We start from the raw sequence: 24,944 nt of genomic DNA, 5'->3' as shown, positions 1-24,944 counted from the left end.
CTGGCTGCGCATTTTGGGCGCAATTAAGAGGCGAGACAACTGCGGTTGGTCAGCTGGTCAGCCGAGATTAAGTGGACGACACCCGCAATTGATTCACCTCAAGATTATCTAAACTAGAGACTAGCCGATTGCCGATCGCCACAGCTAAGGAAAGGCAAAGGCAGAGCAAGTGGGTCTGGGGATTTGCTGAATAATTTGCCAGTCAAGTTGAGTCAAGTTGTTCGCATTTCAACAGATTTCGCGCCTGACACTTTGAACACCCGTTTCGTCATGTCGGCGTGTCGGCATGTCACAAAGTCTTCGGGCTGATATACATTTGCTGCGTTAGACATGGCCAAAATAGAAGTGCCGAAATAGCCGCGCACTGGCCAAGTATTTTTAAAACAATGTTTTCTATGCTCGCACGCAGAAAGCCAAATTGCCGATGGGGCCAAAAGGCGCTTCCTCTCTGTTTTTGCACATAAACAACAAACGGCAGTGAAATAAAAAAGATAATATTGACACGTAACGCAAACATTTCATTCATTGTTTCCAATTTTCTTCTTTTTTTTCGGCAATCGCAATTGTTGCTGTTTAGTTTTTGGCGCTGTGTAAACAATTCATTTGAGTTATGTGACCACAGGCATGGGGTTATGTGTGAATGATGGCCGATTTGTGGGCTATTCGGTGGCCAAAGAAAAAGGAAATACCACACCAAAGCAAACACTTCCTCTGGGGCAGCACTTAATTTAAATTAATTATTTGCATTGATTTCCAAGCAAATAAAGGCAACAAATGCCCATGAAGAAAGCTCAGCAGATTCAGAAACCCCAGCGAAAAGCTCTTCGACTGAACTCAGCAAAACGGCACCCACACTTTTCCGGGGAAAACTCCTTATGTCTGCGGCTGTCGTTTTACAAATTGATAAACTTTTCAGTTATCAGTGCTTATGTATCTTTCTGGTCCAAGCCTTCGTTCCCTCTTAACCTTTGACCCTTTCCCGAGCCCCATTGTTTTTTCTACTGAGTGCCAAACATTTGCCAGGCCGAAAGTTTTTCCTGCTCACATTTGTTTGCTTGGGATTTGCCAAAAGCAGCAGCGCCCAAAAACTTCAAATATAAAAAGGCAGCACAAATTTTATTGAATTGATTTATTGACTTACTTATTTGGGCGCTCAACGCTCATAGATAAGCGCTGGTTTCTTGTTGCCGGGAAAACCTTTTCTCAATTTTCTTTGTTTTCTTGCTGTCAGTTGGCAGCAATAACAAGGGCCCAAAGTAAATATTTAGTTTTCATTTATACAATTTTCCCCTTTTGTTTGGGGCAATTTTGTGTTTAACTTTATTGAGGGTTAATGCAAGTCCATAAAAACCTTGTTAATTGAAAAGTAACCAAAGGGATTTACTTTTACTGCTATTGATAATAGTGTTAACAATTTAAGCTGAATGCTCTGCTAAACTCCCAAGTAATTGAACTTTTATTATTGCAATTTTCATAATCGAAAGGTATTATGATATAGTAAAAAAGACTTGTGTCCTTGCAAAACTAGAATTTAGACTAGAAAAATGAAACTCTATCAGGTAACTGCCTTCAGGGATGGGAAGAATTTCAGTTGCTCGGTGATTCAAAAAACCAACGGGCAGCTTGTCTATAATTACATCGCCCTAAATAATGATATAATTTGTAAATCATAGTGGAAGGATACTTCATTTTACTTACCGAGAACGGACATGAGTGGTTCATATTAGAATAAGTAGTAAATGATTCATAAATGTATTTTATTACCGGGCTTGATTTAGGATTTTTGAGAAATTTGCATGCATCTACTGTAACGTTGAAGAGAAAAGGCTTGTATCCATTGAGTCGTTTCCACATCATAAAAGTAAGCTTTAAGTATGTAAATTATCAATATCATCAGAATGTTTATTAATTGAATTACCTTAACGCTTGATATCGAAGTTTGATGCAGCTTATATTTCCCGGAAACATATTTGTAAGTTCGATTAATCGACTTTAAATAGCAGTACTCATATTCTCCCACATTGATGTCAATAGAAGTACAGTTTATGTTTGTAAATTCAAATAGTGAATTGGTCTAGAAAAAACGTTATGATTAAATAGTTTATTTAAATGTATTTAGAAAATTTACGTACCTCCATAACGGAATAAAATATCAAAATGGACAAAACCAGATACATTTCCTTTCCATCTTCCATTTTTGGTCACCAATCGAGTACTGAGTTTTTAGCTCTGGAACCAAAATAATTTTTGATCGGAGTACAAGATTAATTATATATTTATTCAAGTGATTTTTATAGTTTGGCATAATAACACATTGAAATACATCGCTTATCTGATCGTGAAGTAATAATTATGACTTTTAAAAGAACGAGTAAAATATTTTTAATTTATTGAGTGCGTTGAACATAAGCTTTTAAAGCAAACAAACATATAAACTTTATATTTTTATCTTTATTATTAGTATGATGAATGATGTGTGATGTTCAGCAATAGTACCAACAATTTAAGCTGAATGCTCTGCTGAATTCCCAGTCCATAAACTAAGGTAATCGATCGTTATTAAAAATAAGCACAATACCAAATAAGCTCAGCACTATTTCAAGTTCTCAACTTTTACTGAATCCATTGAACAAGTTATAATTCTGTACACTTTTGACACCATTATGAAATAGTAAAAAAGACTTGAGTCCTTGCAATAATAGAATTTAGGCGAAGGAAATAAAACTCAATCATGTAATTGCCCTCGGGGATGGGAAGAACGTCAGTCATTCGGTAATTCATAAATCCAACGGGCAGCTTGTCCACAATTAAATCGCCCTAAATAATTTTCAGTTGGTAAATCATACAGGATACTGTTCTTTATTTTACTTACCGTATAGGGACACGAGTGGTTCATATTAGAATATTCGGTAAATGAGTCAAAGATATATTTTATAACCGGTTTTGATTTTTGATTTTTAAGGAATTGGCAGATATCCACTGTTATGTTGTAGAGAAAAGGCTTGTATCCATTGAGTCGTTTCCACATTCTAAAATTTACCTTTAAGTAATTGAATAATCATTGTCATGAAATTCCATCATGTTTATTAATTGAATTACCTTAATGTTCGCTAACGATTTTTGATACAACTTATATTTTCCGGAAACATATTTGTAGCTTCGATTTATCGACTTTAAGTAGCAGTACTCATATTCTCCCACCTTGATGTCAATGGAAGTACAGTTTATGTTCGTAAATTCAAAGACAGAATTGGTCTAGAAAACATGTTAAGATTAAATAGTTGCTTTAAATTTATTTTGAAAATTTAAGTACTTTCATGACTGTATAAAACAAAAAGACGGACAAAACTAGATACATTTCCTTGGCGCTCATCTTCCATTTTTGGTTACCAATCGAGTACTGAGTTGTTTAGTTCTCAAACAAAAATGACATTCGCATAATTTTCAATCGGAATATATGATTAATTATATATTTAATCGAGTGATTGGGATAGTTAGCCCTAATAATGGATTCAAATAAATATAAAATATTTGTTTCCTTATTATTAGTATGATGCTTAGCATTCAGCCAATTTAATCGAGTATGTAATGGTAATCGTTCACCTTTTTTAAGTGCTGAACATTGTTATTGGCATTTGGTTGCTCAAATGGTTTAATCTTTATTTATCAGGAACCCGACCACCAATCGATTACCTCGTTTTGCCGGCCGTGTTGGCCAGTTTTCTGGACCAGGTCAATAGGTAGATGCCTACGATGTGGAAGCCATCGTCATGCTCATCACGTTGGGCGCATTAATTTGCACACATGATAAGCCGGCAAACGGCAAACCGATCGATTTCCCCGAATTGCTGTGGGTGATGCAACTGCCGCTAGATTTGCTTTATATGAGCTGCAAATTGGCTGCTCACGTAAATGATTTTCATTTTCCAATCATAACATTACGCGTGCCTGCACTGCCAATACTCACCTGCCAGGGAAAATACTCGGAATATTCGTATCTGGAAATCCGGTGAGCTGAGGGAATCCGTAAACATTTGCGGCACTCACCATTTGGCTGCCGCTGATTACAATGCGGCCAATTGAATTAACATATTGGCCGGCGGGCGGAATTATGGTTTTGCCAGCCGAATGCCGATAGCTGAAAGCTGAAAGCCGAAAGCTGAAAGCGCGAGATGTGGCTTAAACTGTCTACAAATAATTTTCCGATGGGCGGTGGGCGGTGGGTGGTGGGTGGTAGAGATTGCCATTATTTATGAGCCGCGCGCTCGACTTGTTTGCTTTTTGTTAATGACGAGGCGAAAGTATAAAGCACAAAGTGCCGACAATTGGCAGCAGCTGAAACAGGAGCAGGATCCGAAGGATCCAAAGGATCCGACGACGGGAAGCTCGCAAAAAAGTTAATTAAAAGTGCAATCAAGCAGCAGCCCGGACCGCAGAAAGAAAGAGACGGGTAGGGGGCCTTAGAAAGAGAAAGAGTGAGAGAGAGGGGGGCGGTAGGGCATCAGGTCCTGAACGATGCTGACATTTTGCCTGCAACGGAGACGACAAAAAATGGATGAAGAAAAGCAATTTCCACACTGCGAGCATATTTTTAAACGAGCATAACTTCGATTAGAAATTCGAGCGTACTTTCAGACAGCTATTGATTCATTAATGCACTAATTTTATTGCAATTTGTAAACATCAATGTTTGTGTGAATGAAACTGAAACGCTTAGGATCTTTACCGCACTTTTTTTCCGGTGCATCTCAGCATGGCTGTGGGGTCATGTGTAGCACGTTGTATATAAGTTCCATCTCAAATACGAGCACGTCCAGGTGGAAGTTGGGTGTGGGGGGATTGGGGGTTGTGGGGGTTGTGCCTACCTGGCGCATCGCACAAATTGCTGCAATTATAGACGCCATAAATTATAACAACTTAAAGCTTAGGTAAACGAGCAAAGCCAGAAAATGAACGAAATGACAAGAGTGCGGAAGCGGAAGCTGAAGCTGAAGCGAGAATGAGATGAGTTGGGACTTTGGAAAATGCATTTAATTGATTTCACTGCTCGTCCTTGGCTTCGCCTGACAGGCAATATCGTTTTTATTGCTTCTCATTCCCACGAGCACTGCTCCAGAACTTTTTTCAGGTGCCAAAGTTCCCTTGATTATGATTTATGGGCTGGAACTGCAGACGATAAAATAAATTCATGAGTTGGAACCTTGCAAGATTAATATATTAGTTTTAGTGTCGCCGTTCGTGGTTCATTTGACGCGTTGCTCGCGAATTTGTTTTTAAAGATTATACAGCTTTTTAAAAACAACTTCTTCATTTCGGTGATTGCAAAAGCTGCGTTCTAATTGAGTTGCGCAGAAAACACGCCAATGCTCCAACAAATGTGTCTGAATTCTTGTGGTTTTTGAACTGTCAACACACCAATTAATTACCCATTAGGAGCGCTTCATTGTCGGTCCCCTGAATGCCTGAATCCGATGACTGCGGTTGTCATAATTACTGACCCCTTCGCTCAGTTCAACTGGCTGGACATCTGGTACACGGAGTTGTACCAGACGGGTATCCTTTTGGTCCTGGGTTCCTGTAGTTAATGTGCCATAAAGGAAGTAGACAGGCGAAAATATATCGAGTAATTACGAACTTTGACCTTGGTAGTGAGTGGGGTGTGTAGTGAGTGGCTCTCAGCATTTGATTCAATTTCCGCTGAGCTTTGCTTGCGGGCGGCCAATTAAAAATAATTTAATAGCCCGTTGTAATAATTCCGTTTCCACTTCTTGGCTCCGACAATTTTAATGGCCATACCTCTTGCGTTTTACTGTGGCGTGTCTCGCGTCTTCTCCTCGTCTGCAAATCATATTTATTTATTACATCTAATTGCATTTTCCGGCTTGCGAGATGGAAGATGGGAAAATCGCTTGGAAAGGCAGCCGACAGCTGTGGTTTGTCTGGCAAACATTATGGCATCCAAGGCTAAGAATAGCTGGGATAACATGATTATTGATAAGATGGAATGTTATAATTTATAGATTTGCAAAACATTGATTCACTCAGTTCAGTCAGGTATCAAATTTTGGCTGGCAAGTGCGAGAGATACTCGGCATTTCAATTACAAATTGAACTTGCACTTCCAATTCCAATTCCATTTTCCCAGTTTTCCCAGTTTCCCCGGAATGATATTTCTGTGTTTTGGGCTTGTGTGCCGTGCACTTTGCAACAGCTGCAGATGAAAATTGCAAATGAAACTTAGCCGTGCTCAGCTGAAGTAAGCTGAAGTGAGAGGAGTGGAGTGAAGAGGATTGGAGTCCTGTGAAGTCCTGCGAACTGAAGTGGGGTAAGCAGGACGTGCAAGTGCCTCTGAACTGGCTTCAGATCCTACGGTCGATGCACAAATCAACGTTAAGAGCATGTAACTCGCTCACCCAAACACACACACACTCACACACACACACAAACACACGCACACTCACACACACAGCATAGAGTCCTTTCGGTGGCCTTTGCACTTGTGATGGTGTCAAAGTTGCATGTTATTGCATCAACATTATTTCTTCCTCTCCGAACTTGCGCTTGTGTGCGTGGATGTGCGCCGTAAAGTACACTGGTACACTGGTATGGGTGCATGTTTGACAACTTGAATTAGGGTGCAACACAACACATGTACAAGCTGCAATTAGAGCACATAACTCCCACTGGCTTTAATAGCTGGCCTTGGAGGGCAATTAAGGCCGACCCATATCTGTAAGCCAAAATAAATCGTGTCCTTTTGGGTAAACATAAGGAACAAGCAGAAATATATATCTGTTGAATATATATATATAAAAGTATACCCTAAGAAAAATAATAATACCTTATAGGCAATCAAGGGTACTTTTCAGCTTTCACTTAAATGAAAATTTAACTTCAGACATAGTGACACTTTAGTAATAGTTTAGGATATCCACCCTAATTTCCATATGTTGATATGTATACACGAATTTGCAAATGTTCTCGGCTCTGAGGTTTCTTTGCGGTGTGCCCCTGCTATCGGTTTTGGCCACAACTTTTTGCCATCAACGTACACTGATTAATTGCATTTCAAGTGCTTGCTGCCGTGGTGAGCTGTGGTGGGAGGTCGGAGGTCAGCAGTGCAACCACAAGTGCAAACGAGCCAATTCATTAGCACCATTCGACACAAAATCCGAATTAACCCCATCTCGGATCTCGGATCTCGGACCAGCCGTAAGTCGGAAACTCACTTTTAAAATTGCTCATAAACTTTTTCAATTTCAGCGAGCGCAAAAAAAATATTGGCGGAAGCGTTGAAACCGGTGGAACCGGAAAACAGGAAAACAGGAGAACCGGAAAAACAAGCAACTTGCCGGAGTGCTTAACCAACATGCTGAAAATGTAGACATCAACCGCACACGAAGCAAACGCCCCAAATGAAGTGGAACCTCTGAGGGGCCACTAGCCCCCTGAAGTTCCCAGTGAGCCCCCTCGAAATCCCTCTGTGGCAGCTATTTTATGCGCAATGCGTGCCCCGACTGCATGGCATGAAAAACCCAAATCGAAGATAGAGTGGAGTGGTGGAGTGCCAACAATCACAATCGGCAACAAAAACGGAAAAACAATGCGATTGCCCTTGCCCAACGCAAAGAGTCAATTGTTTTTCCGTCCCTGGGGTTAGAATGTGGCCAACATATTATTGTCATCCGATGATGCCGCAAGTTTAAAGCAAATCGATGGAACTTTCATGTTTAATGTTTCATTTTCTTTGGCAAAACTTGACAGTCTTGGGGAGTATATATAATCAATTAATAGTGTGTGCATATAAAACAGCCATCATGGACCGCAAAATCATCATTACCATCAGAGCCATTGCCCAAACTACCCAAGGGTCTGCTCCTGCGATTCTCGGACCGCTTTTCCGCTTTTCCACTTTTCCGCCTTCCTGACTGGCACAACTTTAATGCTCTACACCTTTTCCGTGTGGCAACATCGTACGCTTTTGATGGGAAAAGTTTAATAGCTTTCGACAATAAAACTTCACCTATTATGTAACAAAGCCCAGAACTGAACAGAACGCTTACCGCCAACGACTCCATCGTTTTCCCCTCCCTCGCCACCCCTTGGGTTCTGTCGATCGACTCACGGACTAGGGGTACACTGAGAGAAAGCTAGAGCAACATAGCAAAACAAATGAAGAACATATTACTAAGGAAAGGTATGTGCACAATTAAGTCACTTACTTATAAGAAAGAACTCACAAAAAACAAGAGTGAACTCACTTGCAAATTTGACCATTTTATATCTTATATTTCTAATTAATTATAATTTATAATTAGTAATTACAATTCTTGCAGTGTATTGGTAGTATCTTGACTACCACCATACTTTATTGGCTGCTACCGAAGAGGCACTGAAATAGACAAGAAATCGGGGAGAAGTCCCAATTTGAATGCAGCACATGAGGGGCCGACGGCCCCTAAAGTTCCGTCCTTAACCCCCTGTAGCCGATGCTCCCCAGCCTTAACCCCCCACCACCACTCACCCATTGGCACTCCGCAATTCCAAACGCAATCCCTTCGGGGGCCCGGCTTTTATTGCGCGCTGGCTCATTGCCTTCCAATATTAAATTTCGGCTTAGCAGCCGGGTTAAAGGTTTCTTGGCTTTTCCTGGCTTTTCCTGTGTGTGTGTGTGGGCGCTATCTTCGACTTTCCATCTGGCCATGTTTACTTTGGCTGGATGGCTCTATTTCCTGCGATCAATGCCAATGAGAATGCCCATGCATATAATTAAATTTTTGTGAATGTTTATTAAAATTGTTTGGGCCGAAAGTTTGCTGTTTTGCTGTTTGCTGCTGGTTTTTAATGAAAAAATTGCTCTTGCCGCCGTGGAAAAGCGAAAGCTAGTCGAGGATAAAGTTTTTTGCTGCCAAGTCACTAATGTTGTTTTACTTCTTTTTTTTTCCTGCGCTCGAGCATTAAAATACTTGGGCATTACTTTTTGCCTGATGAAGGAAACAATTTGCATTGCAAACGGCAGAAAAGCGAAATGTAAAATTGATTAACATTATAATTGTAAATTGTTTTCGAAGTCGACATTTGAAGTTATTCCCGCAAATCCCTCTGTATTTCGATTGGTGACAGTGGCAGTGACAGTGGCAGGGGCAGGCACTCAATTCTGATTTCACATAGTTCTCTACTCGATCAGAGAAAATTCAATTTCGACAACTCATGCGTTTAATAAGCTTTTCCTTTCTGCTTTCTATATTGAAATTGCGAAATGGGAAATGGGAAGTGGAAAGTGGGAAGAGGGAAGAGCGGGCAGCCTGAGCCAGGAACATATCCTTTTAACCCATTTAAGTTATCCGAGCCCCGCAGCTGTCACAGTCTGGCGATTTTGGGTCCTTTGTCTTTGGACTTCCTCCTTTTCCCCAGCCGTGTCGAAGGTCAGCAGCTTCTGTCGGACGTGGGCACACAGTCGCCCAAATCGAGTGACACCCCCACAATGGAGCTCTTACTGCAAAATTTATGGTTTCCCAATATATGCAAAATATGTTGGTGCTCGGTAAGTGGGACTTGCGATTCAAACTTACCCATTTAGGGACTCAGTACAGCTGGAATGGTTACTCTACGTAAAAGTGACTTAAAAGGACTCAGATTGTATATTATATTGACTTTCTACTATTGAACCATAAATTTAAACAATTACGCGGAACAATAAACTGGTAGAACTGCTTATAACTCTATCTTCCCTTTTACACAGCATAATTTTTTGAAATTTCTTATCTCAGTAAGGGGTAAAAATATTCCGTGATGCAGGAGCAGACTCCCAGCCATATCCTTGGAAACCCCAACTCAATGAGTGTCTGTATTGCGGTTGCCGCAATTGAATGTGTCCTGTTATTGCTGCTGATGCGGCTCCTGCGACTCCTGGCAGCAGCAGCAGCAGCAGCAGCAGCAGCAGCAGAGTTTTGACACAAAATGTGAAATTTGTCCGTCAGTCACTGGGGAAATTTCGTCCTGTTCGAGGTGTATCCTTTTCGGAGCTGGGAGATGGGTAGATAGGGAGATGGGGAGATGGGGAATGTCCTGGCACACGTGCTGGTGATGCGAGTACAACGGTATCGTTTGCCGCAGTGCCGCTTCTAACAATGACAAACATATTTCGGGACTCAACTCAGCCCTTCGCATTTGTGGCCCTTGTTTGCCTTTTCGAGTGGAGCAACTTTACACATTTGGCAGTTTATTTATAGCCTCACATCCTGGATACCCGGCTCGGGGCCCAAAGTTTATGCCAGTGCAATATCATGAAGTAGCGCAACTTTCGGAAATTCGCAAAGTTGCTCGGGCTTAGTGGGTGCAATAAAATAAGCTTAGAGATTGCCTAAAACTTGAATTTACTGCTGAACGATCGAGCTTATGTGGCTGAGTTGCAGGCTCCTTTGAATTTAAGAGAAAGTCAATTTCAAATGGATTGCCAGTATGTTGTCGTGGTGCAAGTTTTAAGTATAATTAATTGAGAACTTAAGCTCTTAAGTAGGAATTTATGTGAATGCTTACCCCTTTAATCAGCTTTTATAAAGTGGCATAAGCTGTTATCTTTTAAGGTGCTCTAATGGGATTTTAAATGTGTTTTTTTTTCTGAATACATCCTGCTGCATAAACCCGAAAATGCCCATTTGCTTGTTAGTCAAACGAGCGAAATAACGCGGTTTATTTCGCAGCCTTTGCTGCGGAAGCTTTGCAGATGGAAAACAGATATGATTACCGCAATAATATTCGCCATTGTTGATTCAACTCGATTCAATGCGATTCTATGTGATTCTTTGCCACTCGATTGTTTTCATTGGGGGAAAGTGTGGCCGATCGATTGATTTAAATGGCTTTGAAAGGCGAGCTGTGTCCTGGTGTTGGCTTACTAATTGTTTGCCCAGTCGACTTGGGAAAGCTTTTGTCTCGCAACGAAAGGTTCACCAAGTAGTGGGCCAAATTAAATGTTATCAGACATGGGACAATTCGTTGCCAGTCTGCCAAAGAACACGAAATCCAATTTATTCGTCTGACAATTGTCCTGCTAAAGGGATCAATATCAATAGCAATGGCCTGCATGTGTGTGTGTGCATGTCTGCCTTTCTTTTGCAATTGAAAACTGCACTGGGAGTTCATTTTACGCTCTGCCAACGACAATTGACCAAAAAGCACTTGATGCCATGCCCTCAAAACTCAACAAACTTATGCAAATCACCCAGTCACCGAGCTTGTTTTTGTTCCTGTTGCTGTACAATTTAAATGCGTTTAGCGTTTAAAAGTTGAAATCGCTTCCTATTATGATGCTATTATAGTGAGGACGAAATACGAAATTCGGTAAGCGGCTTAACTGAATTTTCCAACTGGCGGCGACACACACAAAACAAATTTCAAACTATGTATTTACTTAAGGCATCAGGCATCAGCATCAGATTGTGTTGCCATTGTTGTTCGCTCTGCTCGGCATTTTGGCTGAAAAAATAAGTTGACACATTTTCTGATTGTTTACAAATTTGGGCAGTCATGCAGAAGCGGTCGGTCCTTGGTCCTTTGGTCCTTGGTCTTTCGGAGGCCCAGCCAGGACCTTGCCAGGACCTCTCTGCTCGCCAAAACTTAATCCAAACTTTGCATAAAGGCATGTGGCAGGGATTTATATCCACTACACTATAGGTTTTTCGGCTCTTCTCCACAATGCTTGTGTGTGAGTGTGTGTGTGCGAGTGTGTTTGTGTGGTGGGAAAAACTTGGCCTGGAATGAAGGGTTAGTTTTCGTTCGTTTCATTTGCGAACAAAAACGCAAACATGAAAGCAAAGATTTAGTGCGTGTCGGCATGAACTTGGATTGTCTGCAGATGTATTGTTGGGATTTTCCGGGGGCAGACAATGATATTCCTGGTGAGTTTCTTACCACAAGCATCTTTTGCCAATTCGATTGCGAGTTTAAGCCCATGCCGCTGGCCAGGCAATGAATATTTATGGTTCCTGAATATCCAGGATATCCTTTAGTGTGTCTATATACATAGGTGGAGCAAAAGGGATCAGGTGTTTCTCTCTCTAAACGAAAAGGTTATCCACAGCTGACAAGGCGGGCATTTTAAAAGGGAAACTACATGAATTAAACATTGTCTAAAGACTCAAAATCCATTACCCTTTACCAGTGGCTTTTTTTGCTGTATTCTCTAACCTTTCCACCTCCCCAATCACATTAATTATTCAGCTATCAAAAGGCCAATGTAAGGTGTAATTAAACATTTGTTTAAGTTTAGTGTCATCGCCTTATTAGCCCAAGCGAACCTTGCCCCACTTTTCCCAAAAGTGTGTGCCAATCCTCGTCAAACTTCTCGCAGCCCACAAACCTCAAGTTACCTGCCCCGCTGCCCCCGAAGGACGCAGAAGTTCCGAGGAATTCCCGAAAGTAGGCAACAAAATTAATTGGAAATCACAATCATGGCAGACTGTTTCACACCTACACGTGTGCGTTTATGACATTGATTGCCCGCACGCACACTTGGGCACACTCTGGGCGAAAGCGAAACCCAAGGATTAATTAAATAATTTATATGGGCTTTTGTTTGGTCGTAAGTTGATTAAGCCGTGCCGTGCCATGTCGGTCCACTCAAAAGCGCATAAGGGACGTGTGTGTGTGTGCGTGTGACAGCTCCTATTTGGCCGCATTGCACAAATTGCCGAGCAGTTAATGATAGATAAACGTTTGGGCCACGTTCGACTTGACTCGACTTGACTCGACTTGACTTGGCCAAATGTCACTGACACCGCACAAAGGCAAACCTCGGGGATGGCGGCCCTTTGATTAGCCGTTGATATCCGAGGGGCGCAGACACGCGATAACACGTGCCAATTAGAGCTGCGAAACACACCTGAGCTCACCTGAACCAAACCCTGCCGAGAGACCTCATTGTCGGATAATTGCGCCAAATGCCATCGAATGCCATCGGTCCCCAGTTGGCTATGAGCTAAATTTAGATGAATCTCCGTGGACCAGCCATTTAAATTTAAATTAATTGCATTTAATTAACTAGCTGGGCGATTGGCTTGATTGGAGTGCTGATTGTGTGCTAATGCTCTCGCATTTGCACCTAATTGTTGTCACCAGCAGCCATGCAAACATTTCGCATTATTAAGCCAATATTTGAACAATCAAACGATACATTTTATATTTATTAATATGAAAGTGTTGACGCTGCGACCTTTGATGAACGTGAACTGGAGGAATCACTTTATTAAACTTTTTCCACATTTTATTTAAATTAAATTCAGCCCTAGTAAACAGGAAATACTTACACACTTTCCATCACTGCTGGCGCATTAGGGAAATGTGTTGCCAATGAAATTTTAATCAACTCGAATGGCTTCAAAGGCTCAATTAGGCCCGAAAAGAGTCCGAGTCAGTGGGACTTCCGCAGTCGCAGGACATTTGGCGGCTGCCTGTGTTTAAGTGCGACAAGCGGATATCCGGCCGCCATTCGATGGAAAACAGTGTTCCACAGTCAACCGTTCAAGTGAGCGATAACAAACAGGACCAAACACAAACACAAACACAAGGGAATAGAACAAAACAGCACGCAGCAGCCGCAGACAGCTGAATGGAAAATGCTGGATGACAAAACACGACTTGAAATTTGACGTGCACAGAAAGTCAGGGGTGCCTTTAGCTCGCCATTTTCCGGCTTTCCCCCAGCCGCATTTTTCCATCTCCCATTTATTCATTTTCCCCATCAGCAGCAGCAGTAGGAGAAATGGAAGGAAGCCCGCCGAGAGCAGCAACATTGTTTTTAATATCCGCTAAAATTGTTGTTTATACAATGTCGCTGCGAATGAGCCGCATAGTTGTTGCACGCCCTCGTCCTTCAGTGCGATTGTGGCAATGGTTGTTGCAAGTTTTTGTTGCAAGTATTTGCGGTCGGCTTCGGGGCTTTTGGGGCAGCTCTGTTGGCTCTGTTGGCGGCATCCGCGTGGAGCTGCAATAATGCAAATTGTAGTTGATTGCCCCGCCCGCAATGCCACACCAAATTGTAACTTAAGGCATTTGCATTTTGTCTTTTCCGGCGAATATATTTCAGCTCAAAAAGTTGGGCGCAAAGCGAAGGAAAAAGCAAAATGGGATTCAAGTTCCAGGAAGGAACAGGTCATAAGTTTGGCCATTTAACACCATTGTGCTGTACATGCAATTGTTTAATTTAAAACAAAAGTATACAAGTTTTGTGTTTAAAAGTTGTTAAAATATTTGGTGGTATTAGTAAAGAAATTGTTATAAAATCACTACTATGCAGCTCTCTAACTTTTCATCTTTGACCTCTTTTTTCGAGTAGAACTTCAAATTTAAACACAAAGTTCAAAAAATATCGTGGCCATGTCTGTAATGCAACTTTAATGTCCCACCAGCCGCAGCACGAGTGAATGCTTAAATTCTGACTGAGTTTAGTTTCCACTCGGTGACCCCTGACCCATGACCCCTCACCCCTTTCCAACCGGAAAAGTTGCCTCAACAGCTGCAACTTGTGAAACTTTTGACTTTCGGTTTCACTCCGTTGGGGATTTTGTATGCAGGTTTTTCAGTAATTGAGTATAATGGTGCATTAATTATTTACAATTGTTTCGAATTGGTGAAACAAAAGTTATAAATACTTTCCAGATTAATTAATACATTTGTTCGCTTTCTTGGCAACTTATAGAGATATTCGACTTTCTACCGCCAGATGGCTTCTCGAAATTGAAAAGTTGCTGTTCGCAGGTCAAATAATTTTCTTTTAAATTGTGGGAAGCCTTTAATTACATTTTGTACTAGATTATTGTTATTACTTCATTTCAGTTTAGATATCTTTTTCGTAATGTATCCCTACAGTGAAAAGGAGAGTCCTTTTTTGTAAAAAACTACGTATTTATTTAGTAGCACTTTGTGTTTAGATAACTTAACACATGTTTAAGTCAACAGGAATTCCAATTAAGTACAAAAAACAAGCACACAAACGAGGGTGCTGCATGCTTAAATAGCCAAACTTCTGCCATTCGACTGTGCACACATAAGAATTCTTTTAAATGTAATTTGCATGTGGAGCGAGAGCAAGTGCTTTGGCCGTATTCAACTTGAAATATTTACTGGACGACCAACTGGATGGCCAAAAAAGCGTCTGGCAAATTATGCAAAGTCAGCAGAAACTAAACGAATGCTAAATTGTGTAGGCCTCAGTGCGTATACTTAATTAACTACAAGCTGGATACGTGCCCCAAAAAAAAAGGCAAGAGGAGAGTCGACCACTTTTTGGGCTGATAAAGGAAAACTAAGGCTTGGGACCCCAAAAGACTGATTTTTGTAAATATTTAGTTAGGCCGGAGAACTTTCGTTGTGAAACTAATTAAATACGTAGTTTGATTTGGGGTTTGCAGTAAAGTTGTGCAAACATAGGCCGATGTCCGATGTCCAATGAATGCAATTTTAAGGCAGGACCTTTATTATTTGCACAATGCTGCAAAAGCGCAGTGCACACAAAAGTGGGTGAATGCAAGATTTCGCCAGGATTTCGGTTGAAAGTAGAAGCCCCAGTGCAAACATTGTGCTCCAGCCACAAAGTAATCAAATTTTACTGCGGGATTGGGAGGAGAGGTCCGATTTGTCACTTGGCAGCCAAGTTTGCTCTTCTGGTTTCTGGGCCAACACGTCGTATACGCAGTATTCCTATTCCTATTCCTATTTATATTTCCATTTGCATTCGCATTTGCATTTGCATGTTGCATTTGCATGTTGCATTGGCAGGCAAATATAAACGACTATTTATTGCATTCGAATTGATTTGCCATGCAGCCTAGCAATTTCAATTTGTGTGCCAGTTTTATTTTCTATCCGTGTCCAAGTCCCCTTGGGTATCTTTTAATTAAGGCAAACAGTTTGCCTGGAAAGGTCACTTAATTAATATTGATTACAATGCTCTTTGAATAGACTTTTATCGCAGTAATGCATCCTGCATTCATCGCCCTTAATTGACAGCGGATTATCATCCTCTAACCGCTTTTCCACAGCTTTTCCACAGCTCATGTTCGTTTCACATCTCATTCATGGCTAATAAAGCTTGCTCCAGCTTCTCGTCGTTGCTGGAAAAACAACATTTAAAATGGAATTTTTTCGTTAGCATGTGCGGGAAATTCTTCCATTCCTTCGATAGCGAGGATTCCAGCGAAATTGCTAAACACACATCTTCTTTACTCGTGTTCGGCATCCCTTATGCATATGCGTTTGTCATTTTCCATGATTTAGCTCTGCCTCTGAGCTGGGAAATTGAGCCAAAAATTATGCTGCTGCTCGCAAATCGTGTTGATTTTTCCCTCTTCAATTATGTGCATTTTCCCAGGTTTTTGCATTCGAATCTCTGGCTTGGAAAGCTCATTGATTCTAATTGGTCAGCAGTATGGAGGCTAATTAAGCTGTTGATTGGATGCTCAGTATGACAACTTAATTCTGTATGTAACTGGCTTTAAATTGCAGAAAAGCGGTTTATATTGTGCACTAAAAAGAGGCTTTGTATTTTATGTATTCTGCGACTTTAATTCCCTTGATGTGTGCATGCAAATTCGGGCACTAAAATATCTTTTTGGGCAATCGTAGGACTGCTCGATTCAAGGCCTGCTTTTTCCATCTAGCGCTGCCATAAATACCCGCAATTTATGTCAATTCGATTTGCCTGTAGCCCACGCACACACTCGCCTAGGCCAACTCACACACACACACCCGCACACACACACCCGCACACACACACACACACATGCACACTAATGCCGTTGGCCATTTTGACGAGGCTATTATGGCCGCTACTTTTGTGCGACCGACTTTTCCGCCAATGCCATTGATGCGTGGAAATTCAATCTGTGCCGTGGTCGCTGCAATTTGTGTTTTTCTTTGCCCGTTTAGTTACAGCTTTTTATTGCCTCGATATTTGTTATGTACTGGGGGCGATCAAATTGTTGGTAGCAGGGCATTAGCCTTGGCAAAGTGTTTCATTGCCCGACGATTTTTCTTGCGGTTCAATAATATGAGTACTGCCACACTCATAAAAACTAATGTGTGTTATGGTGGTATTAAATTGCTTAGTGTCATTAAATTGAAATCAAATATTTATTTAAATTTAAATTGACTTGTGCTTTACACGCTTTCTAAATTATTTTTAACTTACCTTTTACGAGGCTAACCTTTAAATGCATTATTCTGCGTGTAACTGGCGTCCAATGTGATTAGTTGGATTTTCCTTCTTGTTGTATTTATATATTTTTATTAGATTCGCAATTTCGCAGGCCTGCGATTTCTCTTAGCACGCCCACCAAATGGGAAGAATTGTGGAGAAAACTAGAGCCGCTGGATTTTACCACGTGCTGCTCGACTTCAGCTTTACTTCGGCTGAGGGAAAGTTTTTTATGGCAGGAGGCGAGATTGCAAAGGTAGCCAAATGAACGTTGAGCGCATAAAAAGCGTCATTCAAATTAAGGACGTTATTCCTCTGGAAGCCCCGCAAACACTTTTCCTTTCCGGCAAAGTGCGAGTGTGTTACGCATTTAAATGGAAATGTCAGCGCTGCGGAAATTGGCGATGGTTTTAGCTTTGAGTTAAGTCCCCACTGCCAGTGTTTTCCCTGAGTTTTCTCCTATTTTTCCCTCCCCTTTCACCCGCTTTAATTGTCTTCTGCATGTGTGCGCGTGTGTGGTGTCATAATACCTTTTTACATTTGGCACTTGCCTTTTTACGCTTTTTATTTATGCATTGCGTTCATTTATTTTTCATTTATTGTCTTTGTGTGCTCGACATTTGCATTTCGCTCTCGCTGTTTGCATACTTTTGAGCGGCACGCCATATGTTAATCATACGCCGCGTTGTCTGCCGAAGTGAAGCTCTAATTGAATTGCTTTGAAGGCAGGTCAACGACAGGCTCAGTTGGAGCTTAAATCTTTAAGGGCAACACCTGCTTTGATCTCGGCCACCCGATAATCAGCTGCCCGAGTGTTTTTCTTATCAATTTGTAGGGGATCTCAGGCCGTGAAACCTCTGTGTCAGCAAATGTCAAAGATTTCGCCGGCAATCCAAACAAAGCAAAGCAAAACAAGTGTAACGAAAAATACATTTGAGATGACAGCAGCGGCGGCGTGAAATTTAATCAAATAAATTAGCAATAAAGTTTTATTTTCGCCGTCTCCTGCGCTACACGTTGCGTATACGCAATGTCGAAGTGTGCTTTTATTACGCGTCAGGTTTTTTCGCTTGGCACTCTGTTTATTTCGGATGTTTTTTTTTTTTAGATGTTTTCCGTTTTTTCACAGTTTTTCCAGTTCTTCCAGTTTTTTCCGTTTTTTCAGTATTTCCTTCCATAGTTTCAATTAACGTTGTCAGTTTGGCGGGACCCCCAGATTTAAGCCGAATTAAAAGCGCCGGAACGGGATAAACCAATGGCCCTGAAACCTACACACATGTCAAGCTGTCGAAATGTCCATTTAATTACGCCGAAATGAAGGATGTGATAAGGGTGAGCATTAGGCGGATTTTAAGCTAGTACCTCGCACGGATCCTATTTATAAGCCGTCCAAATCCTGAATTCTATATGCTTTTAAACGCTTTGGGGTCAGGCTCAGAGGCTGAGGTTAATTGAATTTTGTTTCTGTTTTACTTTCGACTTGCCAAGTGCGTGACTCTCTGATAGTTTGCAGAGTTGGGGCACAGGCAAACATTGAAATTGTTCCTGGGTCCTGCAAGTCCTTTGAACTGCGTGGGTCGCTACCATAAAGCATAAACACACGCATTAACTTGAGCAACATTAGCGATTTGGAGGCGCCAAAAGTTCTGGCAGCGATTATCAATACAATTTGCCAACCTGCCAGCACATTTATCATTCAGAAATATGGCCTAAACTTAGCGAAAATCGCTCTATTTACATATTTACCAGTCCACCAACACGAAATGGGCGTCGAACGAGCTTACCTTCATATTTGTTTCGCACTCGCTTACAACTAAATAAATAAGCAACAAACAAACGGCGAACCGCAAACTCGAATGCAAATATATACCAAAACAAACACAAACCCAAACTCAAACCCGCAAAAGTATGCAGTGAAATTTTAAACTCATGACGCAGCCAATTTATATGCACGAAAAAATATAGCGAATCGAAACGAATCTACAATGAATTGAATACAAAGACCTCGGTTACACAGCATACACAGCAAATGTGGACGGATCGAACGAATGATACCCATTACAATGACAGAGCTTGCAGCACAAAAAATCTAAAAGATATCTGAGATAAATACATATACATATATTCTTCAGCATCAATAGCACTGCATAAACCTTAATATGCTTCAGCTGATATGCCCCATCAAATGCTGAGCATCGCGCATGAAAAACCCAAAAGAGTTTTAGCGAAATGAAAAATTGAAAAACGCTCAGCGAAATGCGATGATTTTGCGGTCGCCAGCCGAACTGATGCGTATCGACGGCTTAGGCTCTGGACAAAGGGCATAAATCATGGGGTATTTATCATAAATCAAATTGGATTCTCCTCAGCTTGTGCCCCACATCCCCTGCACATTCTCTGCCCCAAAATTCCGATTGGGATTCGATTGGGAGCTGCCTGATGTGTTTGCTTGGCGCGCATATTTTATTTATGATTCCTTTCCAGTTGAGTTGCGAATTTGTTTTGCCTCTATCTGTCAGCGCTTCCTTCGCGGCATCGATTCCTGAGTTTTCCTGATTTTTCCTGATGTTTCGTGATTTTGTTCTGATTTTCTACAGCGGATCAATCATTGTTTCATAATAATTGGGCAGTCGGAAAATTTAAACCAGGTGAAGAGGGCATGCCAGCCAGACAGACAGCACATCGCCAGTAACTTAGACGATTGACGTGGCATTATCAACTCGTTCAACAAAAAAAATCTAAGTCAGGAGTGATAAATGCGGTCAGCCACGGGAAATGGCCAGTTGCCCAGTCTGCTCATACATTCATACATTTCGCCTTGACCATTTCCACAAATTACTCGACACTTTTCCTAGGGCTCTCCGATTGCGAGTATATAGCAGTCATCATCTATTAGCTGAACAATAAATTCACTTCACCATTGCCGAGTCGTTTTCTTGCCTTTCTCCTGCTGAAGGGGTCAATGATATGCAAAGGCCAGCGGTGCAGTTTTAGGTACGGTTTCTAACACTTTAACGCGATTTCATTAGAAATATGTTTCAGTACAAGCCATAAGTTAATGCCATCAATAAGAGTCTTTCAAGAATTCATACTCTTCAAAGCCAATCTTCTAATGTCGCTTTAAAGTCATAGACATTTAAAATTAAATATTTTGGTTCTCTGTGTTCAGTGTTGAGTACTATATTAATGCAGAGTTATTACCCTCGTGTACAAATATATGAGCTATAATTTTTTTCAAATCAAACAGTTTTTCAATTCGACTGCTGCTCGAACAACTTTCATTCGTTTTGCACGATTCACTTTGCCGCCTTTCAATGGTCCTTTGAGGCACGAGCGGAAGAGGGTATATCCTTTTCAGGACGAACTTCCGTGAGAGTGCCTGAATCTGCGCCGAAAAGGTATCAAATGCTCGAACCTGGATGAACGTTTTGGTTCTGCAGCAGCTTCTATTTGGATTTGTGGCACTTTTATTGAACACGAACCTGCATTAAAAAAACATACTTTATCGCACTGTGAGTGCTTGTTACCCCTGTGTTTTTGCCTTTTGTTGTTGTCGCTGCTTCTGCTGCGAAAGTAAACAACTATTTTTACTTTTTCCCTTTTTCCCCATTTTCCCCGTTTCCCCGTTTTCCACCGCTCAGGTCAGACCCCAGGCCACTTTGGTGTGGAATGGACTGCAGCAGTAATATTTCTGATCGCTCGTCTGTTTAATGAATTTTTGTATTTAATGAATGAACAACATTTTTCTTGTTGCCTCCTCCCGTGTGTGTGTGTGTGTGCCTTGGTTTTTTGTCTGTTCTGTGTGTGAATTTTTATTCGTTTCTCTTTGCCAATTGATTGGAAATATTTCTTTTCATGTTTTTCAATTTGAACCCGAAAACAAGAGTGCGCAGCGCTGGAAACAAGGGCTGCTGGAGCCCCCTTGGCCACCTTGTCCCCCCTTGTCACCCCCCTTGTCCCCCTTCACCCACTCGCAATCTCGGTGGCAAAGTGCTTTTGAGCGATGGCATATGAGCTCCCCCCTTTTGTTTAGATAATAATAATTTTTGCCATTTTATTTCGGTTTGCCGGGGGCTCTCGCCTCGATTTATGTTCTCTGGCTGCCCCGACAGCTAATGTTAGCTTATAAAGCTTTAATTTATTTTGTTTTGATTACTGATGATTATCGTGGCCATAAACATACTCGGGTTTTCTCTTATGATGATTGCTCGAGTGGAACATTTCCGAATTTTCCCGATCCCGTGTTATTGAATCGTATAGCTTTCGATTTGGGCAGCTGTAGTTCAGGAGTTCGGGAAAATTCTGGGCAGCATCTGCATTTTCTTTTAACAGTTTGCAGGGACATTTCAAGCAAGCCACGCTGTTAACTAAACGCGATTTTCCTGCTCTACTTTTGCAGATTTCCCCTGGCTGAATTCAGTAACATTTCAGCTTGGGCGCCATTTTTGAATTATCGGAATTTACATTTCCACAACAGGTCACTTTATTTGATAAAGAGTAAAGCATACACTTTGTTATTCAACAAAATTGCATTTTGCAAACGAGATGAAAAGCTAATATTTAACAATTATTCAGTCGGTTGCAACGCATTATTTGTCCATGAATAATTCATAAAATATATTTCCTATTTATTAGCCCAGCGCGTCCCTTTTTTCCAGAATTCAGCTAATATTACCCATCATTTACTCCTCTTTATCTATTCACTCGCTTAGTTTTTTCTACTTTGCAAACAAACACTTTCCCCCTCTGAATAGTATCTGAAGTATCTGTAAGATATAAATACGCCAACAGCAAGTTACTATATGTATCTTGGAACTGCTTAGCTGGCTGACAGCGGGCGTCTGAACGAAGTGAGTTAATTACACGTCTATAAATGTAAATTTTTAGCAAACAGCATGCAAGCCGCCAGTTTGATAGGGCAAATATTTAAACATTACTAGAGCTATGGCAAATATTTGGCTTGCAGGTGCCTTTCTTGATTTTCCCCGCCAGCGAGTGTTTCGTTTTCAAATGTTCTGCTGCGACGGCAGTTTCTCGCATGCGATTTCAGGCACTTCTGCCTAAGGTTTTCTTCCTCTGCTGTTAACAGAGCTCTCTCTCTCGCTCGCTGTCGCTCTCCTGCTGCTTTTCCCCGCCCTGCAAGACGGGAGAGAGACAGAGTGGGAGAGCGCAGACCCACTGACACAGTGATAAAGGCTGTAATGGTCACTGATAACAGCGCGCAGCTGTGTGGGTGCGAGCAGCGAGAGCGAGTGCTGTTAAAGCGTGTGCATGTGGATGTGAATGTGGATATGTGGAAGACGAGAAAACGGTATATCGGGTATGCCGTATGCCGTATGCCGATACGCTGTTAAGGCCGCACAGGTACGAGGCGAGGCTCTCTCTGTACCGCTCGGCAATCGCTGCTCGCTGCTCGGAGGTCGGCGGTCGGCGGTAGGCGGTCGCGTTTGCAGTTCAACTTTTACCGAAAAGGCGGACGGACGGGTCTTGAAATCAATCGTCGGGCTCCGCAGTTTGTACGCGATTCGGCTCCTGAATTCCTGACAGCCTCCCGAGGAATTCGGAGATATTCGATTCGAATAATTGAAAATCGCCAGAGATCTGAATAAATAAATACGAGTGAATATACAGAAGCAGATAGCAGGAATTATTCAAATAGAAATAGCGAGCACAGAATTGCTGGAAAATAATTTGAAACCACTAAGAAAAATCAAAATAAATAAATAGTGAAAATATTTGCAGGAATTACTCAAATGAAAATACCCACAAAAATACGCCAAAATAAAATGATATTCGTGCTACTTGAAATCAATGAAAAATTCAATGCTATTAGTGTGTGCAAAACAAAAATAAATATAAATTGCGACCAGCATTCGCATGTGTCGACGTCCACATAAGCATGAATGGAAAAAGTGCTCAAGAGTAAATAGGCCGAAAGTCAACGTCGAAACGAAGAATATATCTTGGACAATTGGAAACTTGTGCAGTTCCATCTTGGATACTTTCCATATTTTCCAACGCCAGTGCTATTATTAAAGTAATTCTCTGCGACACTTGCCACCTGTTCGACGACTTTTGGAGGCACACGCAATTTATGCAAACGACTTCGAGAAGAAAGCCGATCTGCTCCGATTCACAGCGAAAAGTGAGAGTGTCGCCAGTCGTTGACCCAGTGTAAGTCTCTGGTCAATATTGTTCTGGATTTGTGTACCCCCCCCCTTTGAATATACCTGCCACTTTTGGCACCTTTACACCAATCTCCGGACGATCTTGTTATCGTCCCGTGTTTGTCGGGGATTTAAATATAGATTTATGGCAGGCAAACATTAATTGGATTACCCACCTCGTCTTGGTGTGGGGCATTTTAGACTATTTTAGATGATTTTAGATGACTTTAGATGATTGACCTAGACCAAGGGGAAATAAATAGGTGCCACTTGCGCCGCTTAATGTAGTAACTTCGCGGCTAACTCATTCAAATACTACTTTCGCAACGCCCTTTTGAGGGCCCTCGAAGTGAAAAGCGGCCACTGATATGCACACACACTTCAGCAGTAGGTGGGCGGGGAGGGGAGGGGAGGGTAGGGGCGTAGCTAATCAAATTACAAAGTCACAAACCGCTTGATTTGATAATTCAGTTAGGTTACGGCTGTATTCGAAGGCATGTGCCTGTTTCCTGCCTGTATCTTGCCGCAGATGCTGTCGATTTCCCAGCGCCTGCGGGAATATGCAGCACTTTTATCTCGAAAGTTGCCAAATTACCTCCGCACAGGTGTGCAGCCAGCGTACAGGTGCGGGTGCGGCTTTGTGTATAAATTTACACTTAACTGCAAAACAACAAGCTTAATTGCCCGAAACCAAATAAAACTCAGCATCTTAGCATCTCAAGTTCTTGAGAACAATTCGAGTGCCCAGCAGAAGGGTATATCGATCTGAAGATAATAACATTTTTTTTATATTAACTTATTGCCTGGTTTTTGCTTAGGAATAGGTTACATCTTAATACACCACCATAAATAATATTAAAGTTACTATTAAGAAACTGAGACTACTTTGATCGCCTATTTAATGTTATCAACCCACCTTTAAATTGTGGTCTCAGTCTATTTAAAGGCCAAATGACTTTGTAAACATTGAAAATAGTATATACATTTTGTTCAACCTCAGAGAATAAAAGCAGACGGAAGGGGTATCTTCCAGTTGCGACCAGCACTGGCGCTTGCTCAAAATGATTTCTTTGCAATTGCAACAACTGCTGCGCGCATCCTTGAACATGAAAAGTGAAACGAGAGTGCTGCCAAAAGATGTTGGGACAATTCGGGCGGCACTTACACTAATTACAGCCGCCGTCACTTAAAGTGAGTCACGGCCACATGGCCACACGTGTTTTTCCGTTTGCTTAAAGCATTTGGCATTTAGGGAAAGATGTGAAGGAGTGACACAGTTTTGCAACCGCCGCGACTCCCTACAGCTCTTCTTTCATCTTCAATTCATTGTGAATTGAGACTCGAGAAAGAATGGCCAGCACAATGGGGCGTATGCGTAATACGGTCGACAGTCCTCCTGCATGCACGCTGCATTGTCTGCGCTGAATGTTGCTCATACGCCGTGGTGGCTGGCGTATGCTACAAAGCAAACGGAACGCTCAAATCAAAGGCGACAAGCCACAACAATGGCGCTCAAAGTGCCAGCGGGCTTGGCGGAAATATAAAGTAAACTATTGTTTTGCCCCATTGCGTCAGTGTTTTCT

At 41.6% G+C, this 24,944-nt stretch overlaps 3 protein-coding genes across 3 annotated transcripts in view; 1 reads left to right on the top strand and 2 right to left on the bottom strand.

The window, feature by feature from the left end:
* Nucleotides 1–1,288: 1,288 nt before the first annotated feature.
* LOC26534675 lies at nucleotides 1,289–2,138 on the bottom strand. Its single transcript, XM_015193644.2, has 4 exons — nucleotides 2,133–2,138; nucleotides 1,919–2,074; nucleotides 1,699–1,866; nucleotides 1,289–1,643 (listed from the first exon to the last, which is right to left on the bottom strand). Exons 1-4 carry the CDS (start codon nucleotides 2,136–2,138, stop codon nucleotides 1,488–1,490), a joined length of 486 nt encoding a protein of 161 aa, XP_015049130.2. The 3' UTR covers nucleotides 1,289–1,487.
* A 458-nt stretch (nucleotides 2,139–2,596) lies between these two features.
* Nucleotides 2,597–3,319, bottom strand: LOC6538958. The gene is made up of 4 exons (XM_002099425.2): nucleotides 3,314–3,319; nucleotides 3,100–3,255; nucleotides 2,873–3,040; nucleotides 2,597–2,817 (listed from the first exon to the last, which is right to left on the bottom strand). The coding sequence occupies exons 1-4, from the start codon at nucleotides 3,317–3,319 to the stop codon at nucleotides 2,662–2,664; spliced, it is 486 nt and encodes a 161-aa protein (XP_002099461.2). The 3' UTR covers nucleotides 2,597–2,661.
* Nucleotides 3,320–22,619: 19,300 nt separating this feature from the next.
* Nucleotides 22,620–24,944, top strand: part of LOC6538955 (5-hydroxytryptamine receptor 1) — a 60,126-nt gene continuing 57,801 nt past the window's right edge. The window contains exon 1 of the mRNA XM_002099422.3: nucleotides 22,620–23,368. The gene's annotated coding sequence lies outside the window, so the exon portion shown is untranslated. The remainder of the gene's footprint in view (nucleotides 23,369–24,944) is intronic.

The sequence above is a fragment of the Drosophila yakuba genome, chromosome 3R, assembly GCF_016746365.2.
Source record: "Drosophila yakuba strain Tai18E2 chromosome 3R, Prin_Dyak_Tai18E2_2.1, whole genome shotgun sequence".
NCBI lineage: Eukaryota > Metazoa > Arthropoda > Insecta > Diptera > Drosophilidae > Drosophila > Drosophila yakuba.
This window is presented reverse-complemented; position numbering and strand designations above follow the sequence as displayed.

Excerpts from the sequence above, each read along its gene's own strand:
- LOC26534675 (XM_015193644.2), bottom strand. Across the intron at positions 1,867-1,918 it reads CTTCGATATCAAGCGTTAAG|CTTACTTTTATGATGTGGAA; the intron begins GTAATTCAATTA and ends ACATACTTAAAG. Across the intron at positions 1,644-1,698 it reads ACCACTCATGTCCGTTCTCG|GGCGATGTAATTATAGACAA; the intron begins GTAAGTAAAATG and ends ATCATTATTTAG.
- LOC6538958 (XM_002099425.2), bottom strand. Across the intron at positions 3,041-3,099 it reads AATCGTTAGCGAACATTAAG|GTAAATTTTAGAATGTGGAA; the intron begins GTAATTCAATTA and ends AATTACTTAAAG. Across the intron at positions 2,818-2,872 it reads ACCACTCGTGTCCCTATACG|GGCGATTTAATTGTGGACAA; the intron begins GTAAGTAAAATA and ends AAAATTATTTAG.